Source organism: Microcebus murinus, chromosome 11 (assembly GCF_040939455.1).
Source record: "Microcebus murinus isolate Inina chromosome 11, M.murinus_Inina_mat1.0, whole genome shotgun sequence".
In the NCBI taxonomy this organism is placed as follows: Eukaryota; Metazoa; Chordata; class Mammalia; order Primates; family Cheirogaleidae; genus Microcebus; species Microcebus murinus.
In genome coordinates this window covers 242,955-254,828 of record NC_134114.1, presented here as the reverse complement: position 1 = coordinate 254,828, position 11,874 = coordinate 242,955, and the positions used below count along the sequence as shown (strand labels likewise).

General features: G+C 65.2%; 1 protein-coding gene across 1 annotated transcript in view; it reads right to left on the bottom strand.

Moving 5' to 3' along the window:
* Nucleotides 1-11,874, bottom strand: part of SLC9A3 (solute carrier family 9 member A3) — a 35,572-nt gene that overhangs the window by 9,749 nt on the left and 13,949 nt on the right. Inside the window, exons 2-5 of the mRNA XM_076007915.1 lie at nucleotides 4,265-4,567; nucleotides 1,596-1,756; nucleotides 677-755; nucleotides 115-292 (exon numbers count right to left, since the gene is read on the bottom strand). Of these exons, the coding sequence (XP_075864030.1) occupies nucleotides 115-292; nucleotides 677-755; nucleotides 1,596-1,756; nucleotides 4,265-4,567 (721 nt within the window). The remainder of the gene's footprint in view (nucleotides 1-114; nucleotides 293-676; nucleotides 756-1,595; nucleotides 1,757-4,264; nucleotides 4,568-11,874) is intronic.

The following is an 11,874-nucleotide window of genomic DNA, read 5'->3' as shown; positions in this document are numbered from 1 at the left end:
CCCCATCCCTGGCCCACGGGACACCCCGCCAACCCAGCAGTGGGCGGAGGGCGGGAAGGCCCCGCTCGCCCCTCCTGGGGGCTCCCAGGACCCCGGCCCGGGAGGGGGACTCACGCCAGGATGGCGGACAGGGACAGCATCTCCGACGTCATGTAGGACAGGTAGGAGATGACGAAGACGAAGCCGGGCTCGATGATGCGCACGTGCTTGGTGAAGCGGGTCACCAGCGACAGCAGGAAGGCGAAGGCCACGCCCATCAGCGTGCCCCCCAGGCTGACCACGAAGAAGGACACTGGGGGACAGGGACGCCCGGTGAGGCGCCTGGAAGGCTCTTTGTGGCTGTGTGCGTGGGTGGGCCCGGCCGTCCTTCCGAGCCATTCTGCACTGGGGGTGGCCTGGGGCCCCCGTCCCCCCGCCCCCCACCCCCCATCCCCCCAACCCAGGGAGGTAGCGAGAGCTCGGGAAACAAAGAGCCGGTTCTTTCTCTTCCGGGGGAGGCCCGGGAAGGGGGCAGTCCCACGGCCCATCGTGAGCCTCTGGTGGCCTCAGACCCCGCCCGGCTGGCCCGTCTGGGAGGACCGTGTGTACCGGGGGCGGCGCGGCCCTGAGTGAAAACGCTCTTCCCTGCAGGGGTGCCGCAGAGGCCCCGGAGAGGCGTGGCCCCGTGGCTACACACCTATGCCCTTCACACAGTCCACGCCGGTCACCTGGTCACCTCCCAGCGCCACGAAAGATGTGAACACGTCGTACAGGACCTGAGGGGGCAGACAGACAGGCTGGACCTCGGTCAGCCCTGGCCGGGGCCTGCGCCTGCCCACGGCCACCGGAGGCCGCCAGGAGGAGGCCGTCACGGGGTGGTGACCCTCAACAGGAAGGCGGACACGGGGGCGTGAGAACATTCCGGAGGAAGCAGAAACTTGAGGGCAATGCTGGGCTCTGCCCAGCCCAGGACATCGGGTCACCGGGAAGCCAGCCCGCTGCGTCCATTTCTCAGCCCCACTCACTGAGCCGCGCCCAGAGCTCCCTGTGGGCCGCCCGTGGGCCGCAGCCCTGCAGGCTCGGCGTGCTGCCGCTGCAGCCTATGCCGGGGACGGCGCGTGGGGACGGCGCGGGGACGGCGCTGCTTTCTGAGCTGCTCTCTCCTCCATGGGCGCTGGGGCTCCAGGGGCGGGCGCAGGGTGGGGTGCCCTGGGGTGGCCGTGGCGTCTGCGCCTCTGGGCCAGGCACTGTGCTCTCAGGCCTGCCCAGGGCTGGCGCCCGCCGGCTCCCCACTAACGCGGCAGGTCTGTGCCCCAGACATTGCACGGTGCCCACCCTAGGCCACCGTGACAGGGCAGCAACGTCCCTCACGACACTCCTACTCACTTTATGTCGTGTTGACGGGCTTGGGCCTCGGGGGCACCAGGGGAGCCCCCACGACAACCGGGGTCCACTGTCAGCACCCGCACAACCTTCCTTCCCCAACCTTCCTTCCCCCATTCGGCCCCGTCACGGCTGAATCGTGTGCCCGCAGTTCCCACGCATCCGCCCAGCGCCCGGCGGCGCCAACGTCTCCATGCCCAGCGCCCGCGGTCCCAGGCCGCCTGCCCACTCACCACGGTGACAGCATCGTTCAGCAGCGACTCCCCGAAGACGATGATGAAGAGCACCTCGTTGACGTGGACCTCCTCGAACACCGCCAGGACGGCCACCGGGTCCACCGCCGCGATGAGGCTGCCGAACAGGAGGAAGTCCAGCACTCCGGCCTGCAGCTCGCCTGGGAGACAGCGAGGAAGTGGGGCCATGGCGGCCACAGCCCTGCCGTCCGAGGAGGGGAGCCGGGCGGTGGGAGTAGGAGGCCAAGGCCTCTGCCCTGGGCCAGGCTGTCCTTCCCCGGGCAGCCTTGGGCCGCTGGCCGGTGACCTGGGCTGGAGCTCTCCGGGAATTGGCCTGCCTGCCCCCCCGGGCCTCCCTCTAGCCCACAACATGCCCCCTGTGCTCCCCACAAGCCCCGCACCAGCCACCCACGTCTCCCACTCCAAGGAAGGCCGTGCGGCTGGCGGGAGGCAGGCAGGGCACAGGCCGGAGAGTCAGAGCCCCTCGGGGTCCAGCCAGCGTCAAAGGGGCAGCGGCAGGTGCGGATGCTCAGGTGCTGGGCAGAGGACAGGCTCTCCCTGGGGGTCCGGGAAGGGATGTCCCACCCACACGTGCACAAGGCGCAGGTGGGAGTGGATCTGGGACCCCCTGGGGGCAGGGATCCTGCCACATGGCCTTCCCAGGAGGTGACCAGAGAGGCGGGGCGGGGCGGAGAAGCGCCTCCTCCTCTGGCCTCCTGGGCCCTGGTGTGGAAGGGTTTTGCCAAAACGCACTTTCATCACTCTCAGCTTTTGGGGACAGGACATACCTAGAGCCACTGTTGCCTGGCAACAGCCCTGCTGGACCCTCGGGGACCTGCGTGTGCCACACGGCTCCGCGTGCAGCCTGTGCTGCCTGCTCTGGCTCATGTCTGGGGGAGCCCAGTGGACACGGGGGCTCCTTCGGCCTTCTCCGCTATGAGGGGCGTGCGGACCCTGGACCCCAGATGGTGGCCTCGGGGGTGGGGAGGCCTGTGTGCATCCCCAGCTGGCTCCCCCCCAACCCCCGGGCTGGGTTGGGACCCCTAGGCCCTCGGCACAGGACTCGGGCTGTGGAGCTTTGTGCCCGGAGGCCCCGGTGAGAGGGGACAGTGCTGGAGGGGACGGGGTCCCTGTGGTGACATGAGCCCCAGGCCCCGGGGCCTTGCCAATGTCTGGCATCCTGCCATGGTGGGTGCTAAAGAACCGGCTTCCAGCGTGCCCCAGTCCCAACCGCGCAGGGCCACACTTGGCATCCCCGTCCCCAGAGCAGTCTCCGACTGAGGCCACACGCCACACTGTGAATCTGGGGTCTGCCGTGGGGGCAATGTTTAAAGGCCGCTGGCCTCAGACTGCGCCAGGCATCGGGCCTGTGCCTCTACTACCCTGACGACAGGAGCAGAAGGGCTGTCTGCAACCATCCTGGGGGTGGCAGGGTTCAGACTGGCCTCCGCTCTGGCCAGCTGACCACAGGCTGGCTGAGGCAGGGCTCCAGGCCGCTCAGGCAAGACCAGCAGGGGCCCTGCTGCCTGGAGCATTTGCAGGGCCTGTCCCCTTGCTATCGGACACTGCCTGGCCAACCCATGCCAGCTGGCCTGGCCGACCCGGTCTCCCTGGCCTGGGGCCACACCTCAGATTGGTCCGCCATTGCAGAGATCACTCCCTGCCTCCCAGCCCGCCTGGCTGGCCGTGGGAGCTCTGACCGTGGCCTCAATCAGCTGGGTCCCCAGGGCTGAGCACAACCCCCCCAGGTCACTGTCACCGAGGGAGAGTGGCTGGCCGAGTGCAGGATGTATGTTTCCAGCAGCAAGCGCAGCTAACGGTCAGCAGAGCAGTCAGAGGGTGGCCCAAGATGGCCCTGGCAACTGGAATGTTCCAGAACTTAATGGTGGTGCAGGGCATGGGCTGAGCACATTTGCGAAAATGCGGCCAGTTGTACCTTAAGATCTGTGCTGTCCACCATGGACAGAGCCGCCTGCTGGCCAGGCTGGTTAAAGGCTTCTCCGTGGGCCTCAGAGCAGCCCCTGGGGACCTCTCGTGGGCTGGACTCTCCGTGACAGGGCCCTGAGTCAGGCAAGTCCTTGTCCCAAACCCTGAACTGTCCCTGAGGCCAGTGGCTGTGCCGTCTGCAGTGTCCCTGACCACCTGTGGCATCACTGGGGAACTGGTGCACCCACGTGTGAGCCTGTGTCAGCTGGCAGGACAGCTGGAAGCGGTGACGAGTGTGCAGACAGGCGGGGAGGCTGGCGGGGGTGAGATGGGGGGACACCCGCCCCTCCCTCCTGCCACCTGGGGTGGGGCAGGGCGGGGCAGGGCGGGGACCAGCCCCACTCCCAGTCCCACCGTGGCCACTCCCAGGCCGGGGGTCGGGTGCAAACCGCTGAGCTCAGGGACCGCAGCAGTGCGGGGAGCTCCGGTGCGGGTGAGCCACGGGAGACGCCGCACGCCGCAGGTGTGGCCGAGTGGCACCCAAACGCACAAGGCCAGCGCCCGCCCCTCTAGCTCGCGCTGCCATCCGAGGGCTCCGTGCCAGCCCCGCCTCCTTCTCCCTGGGGACGGTGGCCCGAGGGGGGACAGACCCAAGCCCGCCGGGCAGGGGGAGGAGCGGAGGGTGCCCCCTGCGCGGGCCAAGCCCTGCACGTGCGCCCGGGCTGCGCGGGGCGGGGACTCACCCATCAGCCCGCTGAGGAAGACGCCGTAGAGCGACAGGCCGGTGGTGGCCGCGTTCCACACCGTGCCGACCACGGCGTAGAGCAGGATGGTGCCCAGGTTGCCGAAGAAGAGGCGGTTGGGCATGAAGTAGCCGGCGTCCAGCACGATGGGCGGCAGCAGGTAGAAGAAGAACACGGTGGGCGTGAGCGTGAAGGACGCGATGTGGTCGGCCGCCCAGACGATGCCGCCCAGCACCAGGCCCAGCACGATGAGCAGGGCGCTCTCGGGGACCACGCTGGTGATCTTGTGGGACAGGTGGAACACTGCGGGCGGGGGAGGAGAGTCAGGGGGCTGCGGGGGAGGGGCGAGGGGGCCACCCGGGGGAGGGGCGAGGGAGGGGCTGGGGCTTCCCAGATTGCCCCCACGTTCCCGGGCACCCAGGAGGGCTGAGGAGGGGGTGGGAGCACGGGCGGGCCCAGCCCACGTGACTGTGGGCGTGGCCTGTCCACGCCATGCCCCAGGTGGGTGGGTCTCTGGTGTAGCCCCGCCTGGCGGCTGGTACCGCCCCTTGTGGCCGAGGCCTGACCTGACCCCAGGTGCTCCTGAGCTGTCCAGGGGGACCCCGTGGACGCTGCCACCACACGGACCACAGCCCTGCAGGAGCCCCGAGAGGCCCGGAGGCTTTGACACTGACCCACTTGGGCTTGCGTTCCACTGGACTCAGAAAGGTGAGAAAATTCCCTCCCTAGGATTGATTTCAAAACAGCCGGAATGTGGACAATGAGGTCGACGCCTGTGGCTTAAGCAACATGATTATCCTTTCATCCACTGAGTTTTTGTTTATTAGGAGTCGTCTCTGAAATTCAAAGGACAGCTGTCTTCTGAGACAGCCAAGACCCCACAAGCTCAGCACAGGAAGGGCCCCTCAAACCAGGTCCTGGGGGTGCTGCTCACCCAGTCCCATCCCAGGGGAATTTGCAGGTGAGGCCGGGGGGCGGGGCTCAGAGCCTGTGTCCGGAAGGTTCCAACCAGCCCCACCCTCCTAAGTAGGTGGGCTGAGCTCCTGGCCTCTCCCGGCCAGTGTCCTCACGTGTAATTACGGGGTTAGCGCAGGCATCGGGTGTGAGCCCGTGGGAAACTCCCTGCACCCGGAGGAAGGTGGTGCCGTGGTCCTGGCTGTCCTGCCCAGGGACAGTCTCACACAGACTCAAGCTGCATTTGCCCCTGAGTCCGGCATTGGAGCAGGTGGCCAGTCCAGGTGTGCACCTGCTCCACGTCTGCTTCTCCCTGCAGCCCCAGCACCACACCTCAGCCTCCTGAGCCACCAGGGCTGGGCAGGGCAGAGGCAGAACGCATTGATGCTTTTGGGGTCTGAGGCCATGCTGGGGACCCCACATCCCAGGCCCCAGGCTCTCTGCCCCTCTGAAGGTCCCCATGTGTTGCAGGTGTGCCAGGGATCAGCCTCCTGCAGTCGCCCAGCCCACGAGTGACTAAAGGCCTCCCGGAGGGGCCACCCCAACTCGGAGGCTGTTTCTGGGGAACAGGGCGGCAGGTGGATTCGCTGGACCCTGTGGGGACTGCCTGTCACTGCCGGTCAGCTGGCCCCAGTGAGAGAGGCCGGGGTGTGAGTGACAACCGCTGCCTGGCCTTGGCTCCACTGTCACACGGGCACCAGGGGGCCCCAGCAGGGCATGGTGACGCCCCTCTTCCTCTAGGCTGCATGTCCCCGTCCCTGTGGCCTCCCAGAGCTTTGGGACGAGACCTGGGTGGCGTCTTCCAGCCCTGCAGGGCGAGGCTGTGTCCCTGCCTGGGGCAGGCAGGGAAGCACTGAAGGTCCCGGGGCCCCACCCAGAACCACACTCAGCGGCCGGGCCATCCCAAGTGTCTGCGTTCCACGTGCTCAGCGCCCTAGCGAGTCGCGCTGCGGGTTCTCTGTGCTGGACTCTGGACGCCCCTCTGTGTTGCCCCAGGCCTGGGCCCGTGGCCCCACATCCAGAGCCTCCCAACCCGCTTACTGACGTCCAGAACAAGCCCCGTTTGTCACCTGCCCCTTCCTCAGGGCTGTGAAAACCGGCTTGGTGTCCGGGAGCTGAGACCCAGCTGGTCCGGCCCATCCCCTCGGCCCACCCCAGTCTCCCGCCTCTGCCCCTGGCTGCACCGTCACTGCTGCCCGGCGAACCCGCGGTGACCCCAGCCCCTCAGAGGCTGGGTAGGTCCCTGCACGGCACACGCTGGCTGCCGTCTCTCTCTACAACATGCACCTCCTGCCTCTCGCCACGTCCAGGTGGCTGCCGTCGGGGCTGAGTTTGCAGCAACCTGCTCACCTGTCCTTACCTGCTTGTCTTGGGGGCGTGTGGGCCTGCGGTGCCTGCGAGGGGGCTCACTGAGGACGAACCTGGGGACCACAGACACAGCGCGTCCCGGGTCAGACCCCCTCGCCTGCGCCAGCTGCAAACATCTGGCCTTGGGTCTTTGAGCCACAATCTCAATCCAGCAGATTGTGACCACCGTACAGCCTGTTCCGGCCAACTCGAGGCTGGCGGTCAGGACAGCCTGGGGCAGGGTTATCTCTGAAAACAACAGCCGGCAACAAACTTTGCACTTTAGTTCCCCTCGACTCTGCCAGCTAATCCTCTGCCACATTCCCGCTCAGCAGCTGGTTACTGTAAAATCTCATTAATGCGGACACGGTGGGGAGACACCGAGTGCTCCTGCTCAGAAGCAAGCCCTGGAAACGCACAGGGAAAACCCATCTTCTCACTCGCCGAGAAAACAACGCACACATGTACACAAACGCAGCGGAGATGGAGACAAGGCCGTGCCCAGCCTTTTGTTCTTCCCATTAGGAAGAACGTCCCTGGACACCTTTTCACGTGTGCGGGGACGTCCAGAGTGGCTCCCAGGAGGGACTGCAGGGCGGGTGTGTTCCCGCCGCCTGGGCCGCGCCGTCCCCTCCCGCACAGGCAGGTTCAACCTGCGGTCCTCTCTCTGTGGGTGCGGTCGGAGCGTCTCATGGACCAGCCATGGCTCTCCCTGTCCTCCTGTAACTGTTCATTCACGGAACCATGGCTCCCTGGCCGGGACGCATCCTTCCCTTGTTGACACAGGCTGAATACCGGACGCATCGAGCCGCTGAGTTCTCTGGTGCAGGCACAGTTTCGCTGATCTCAGAGGCATCCCTGGCACCCTTCCGCCTGTGCGTGTTGTTCTGCAGATGCAGATGCCTACGTTCGCAGTCACGCTCCCCCGCGCCTTGTTGCGTGGCGTCTGCGTTTTGTGTTAGGCTTAAAACATCCGTTCCTACTCTTAATATCTTCTACTAAACTTTTATTATGCATCTTTTAAAAATAAAAGGCATTCAATTTAATTTTAGTTGAATTGAACAAAGAAAAAATTTAAAGACAGAAAGAGCCATTAGGCCCTGCTCAACCTCAGAGAGACGGTTTCCTGCCCAGGTGTCCGTCCCCAGACCCGAGAGTCTGAGAGTGGATCTCGGTTGCTCTGCGGGTGCTCGCAGCACCACAGCGGCACCCAGCGGTGTCTGCTCAGCTGCGTGTGGACGAGGCCGCCAATCAGCGGGGCCCCGCCAGGGGCACAAACCCACCCTCGCCCTGGGCTCCCGCCGCGTCTTCCTTGAACCGACACCCCCCTTGGCGTGTTCGCACGTGACAGCTGGCGCCTCCATGGCTGCATGGAGCTTGGCTGGGTCTTGTTCTGGGGTCAAGCGCCCACCGGGACCTGGTGGGCAGAGGGGGCGCCGCAGGGGCTCAGGCCGGCCTGGCGCTGCGTGTCACCCTGCGGTCGCCGCTTGTGCACGGCGGCTGTGTCTTCGGGCCGCCTGCTCTGCTCTTCTCCATACGGGGTGTCTGCCGTTGTGCCCTCCCCCCATTTCAGGGAAACTTCCGGAGCTCCCCAGATCCCCACAGCAGCCGCCCCTGCCCGTGCCGTCTCCGCCGGTGCCCGCCGCCGCCTCCTGGGCAGCCTCTCTGTGCCGCTGTGTGCCGGAGCAGCCGTGTCCCGTGGCCTCGCCGCGCAGCGTCTGCTTCAGGGACGCCGCCCACCTCACCGCGAGGATGCCCTCACCTGCGCTCTCTGCCCCACGCGTCCCGGCGTCTGTGCTGGGTCCTGCCACGTTCTCTGTGAGAAACCCCCGCGGCCGCCGCGCTGCTCCTGCTGCCGGGACCCACATGTTCAGATCCTGCTGCCAGGTCCCGCGTGTTCAGATCCTGCTGCCGGGACCGCGTGTTCAGATCCTGCTGCCAGGTCCCACGTGTTCAGATCCTGCTGCCGGGACCGCGTGTTCAGATCCTGCTGCCAGGTCCCACGTGTTCAGATCCTGCTGCCGGGTCCCGCGTGTTCAGATCCTGCTGCCGGGACCGCGTGTTCAGATCCTGCTGCCAGGTCCCGCGTGTTCAGATCCTGCTGCCAGGTCCCGCGTGTTCAGATCCTGCTGCCCGGGTCAGGCACGTCTCAGGGACTCACTTCCTGCGGGGGAGCAGGGCCGGAGGGACAGGTGGCTTCTCGCGGCTGCTGCTGTCTGAGCCAGACCCGCCGCTCTGGGAACGAGCGCCGCTGGCTCCTGGGCTGGCCTGCCGAGACACGGGACCGCTGTGCCGTGCAGCCTCCCTGACGTGAAGTCTGCCGAGCCTGCGGGCGACCCTGACCCTGTGGGTGGACAGGGCCGAGGGAGCCGGAGACGTCGGCAGAGCGAGGACGGCGGACGGTCAGCCACTGCGCACACGCCCCACGCAGGCGCAGGACGACCGGAGTCTGCACCACGCCCTGAGCGGCGTGGCTACCACGGGAGCAGCTCTGCAGAAGGGACCGGCCCCGCCCTCCTCGCGCAGTGGCAACCCCCAGGGAACAAAGTAAAAGTGCACCGAGCGTGAGCAGCCGGCGCGGCCGGAGTGGACGAGCGGTCCACACGGGAGACCCGGCCGAGGGACGCCCCAGCCCGGAGTAACTGATTGCCGAGGCCGGGACAGTCACAGCTAATTAGGCACAAACTCGCAGTGCAGGGCGGGAACCGCGGGCAGCGAGCGCGTTTAGCCCTCATTACAAACTCTCTTACTGGAGGGAAAGGTCGGCAGGTGCCGCCCGACCGCCCGGCCGCTTCCAGACAAAGCCCCAGAAAGAGCCTCGCTCTGGGCTGCCCGGGGCCCTGGAGGCCGCGGTGGCCGCATGGCAGGCCTGCAGAGCAAGCCCGGCCGGGGGCTTGGCTGGCCAGCGCCACTGCTGCCGCCAAGGACCTTTCAAGGTGACTCGAGATTTAGCTGAGTCCACTCAAATGCAGTGGTACAGCAAATCCCTTGGTTTTACTTTAACACGTCCGAGCTTGGTCAATTAAGCTCGGCCTAACAAAACAACTAGACCACAGGGACCCGCCGGGAGGCCTGAGGCAGCAGGATGAGCGGATCTCAGACATGCAGTTGTGCAGGCACACACACGCAAACACGTGCCACAAAGAGACACATGCAGACACGCACAGAGACACAGACACACAGACACATGGACATGCACAGAGACATAGACACACAGAGACACAGAGAGATGCATGGACATGCACAGAGACACAGACACACAGAGACACAGACACACAGAGACACAGACACACAGACACATGGACATGCATAGAGACACAGACACACAGAGACACAGAGAGACACACGGACATGCACAGAGACACAGACACACAGAGAGACACATGGACATGCACAGAGACACAGACACACAGAGACACAGACACATGGACATGCACAGAGACACAGAGACACAGACACATGGACATGCACAGAGACACACAGACACAGAGACACAGACACATGGACATGCACAGAGACACACAGACACAGAGACACACAGACACACAGACACGCACAGAGACACAGACACACAAGAGAAACAGAGTGACACACAGACACGCACAGAGACACACACAGAGACACAGAGAGACACACAGACCCGCACAGAGACACACAGACACAGAGACACAGAGAGACACACAGACACGCACAGAGACACACAGACACAGAGACACAGAGAGACACACAGACACGCACAGAGACACAGACACAGAGACACAGAGAGACACACAGACACAGAGACACAGAGAGATACACAGACACGCACAGAGACACACACAGACACGCACAGAGACACACAGACCTGCACAGAGACACACAGACACAGAGACACACACAGACACACAGACACGCAGAGACACACAGACACAGAGACACAGAGAGACACACAGACACGCAGAGACACACAGACAGACACAGACACAGAGAGACACACAGACACGCACAGAGACACACACAGACACGCACAGAGACACACAGACCCACACAGAGACACAGACAGACACAGACACACACAGAGACACAGACACACAGACACGCACAGAGACACAGACACACAGACACGCACAGAGACAGACACAGACACGCACAGAGACACACAGACAGACAGACACAGAGGGACACACAGACATGTATAGACACACAGGCACACACACAAACACACAGACACAGAGAGACACATAGACCTGCACAGAGACACACACGTGGCCCCCCACTCTTCCAAGACGGCTTGGGTGTGCCCTTCCCTCCCCTACAAGCCCAGCAGGCCCCGTCCCCCCTGGCGGGTCCCGCCCTCTGACCTCAGCACATGGTGCTCACCGGCCGAGAGGCTGCGCTAACCTGGTCGGCCCCAGCCCCGGGCAGGAGGCAGGTGCTTGCAGCACCCGCTGCAGCCTCAGCAGACGTCCCCGAGTGCCACCCCTGCCCCTCCCCCCAGGGGTTGTTCCCGGGAGCTCTGAGGCTGTGAGGAGCCGGCGGCTTCCCCTGGGGGGCTGCAGCCCCGCCCTGGAGCTGCCAAGCCTGCTTGGGCCGGGGCGGCTGCTTCCTGCAGGACATGGACAACGGCCTCTCAGGACAGGCCCTTCTGCTCACAGACCACAGAGTGTTTGCAACATTGTTTTCAAATGAGAAATGAAAATTGCTAATGGCTTTCTAGGGAAGCGGCAGTTCTGAGCCGTCACGGGCCACAGGAGGGAGGATGGACGGAAGGTGCCCTGGGGAGGCCAGGCCCTCAGAGTCCAGGACCAGCCTGCCCCACACGCCCTCAGGCTGTCCCCAAAGACAGGCGTCCCGGGCTGCGTCCCTCCGAGTCACCTCCCGCCCCTATCGCCACTGGTCTCGCCCGCCGCCCTGTGCAGAGCCCTGCGCCACCACGCCTCCCAGGACCCCGGTCGCCAACCGTGGGGTCAGGTGGGGAAGCCAAGGCGGGAGCACGTGGCCAGGCTGGGGTCCGAGGACAGGCAGAAAAGGGCACAGCGGGCCTTCACGCTCTGCCCCAGGCCCCTGGGAGACCCGGGCTGCACCTGCATCCACGATGAAACCTCCAGCGTTCTGAGCCGGGCAGGCAGCATCACCAGGACCTATGTCACCAGGCAGCATCGCCAGGACCGGTGTCACCAGGCAGCATCGCCAGGACTAGTGTCTCCAGGTGGGCAGGCAGCATCGCCAGGACCAGTGTCACCAGGCAGCATCGCCAGGACCGGTGTCCCCAGGCAGCATCGCCAGGACCGGTGTCGCCAGGCAGCATCGCCAGGACCGGTGTCCCCAGG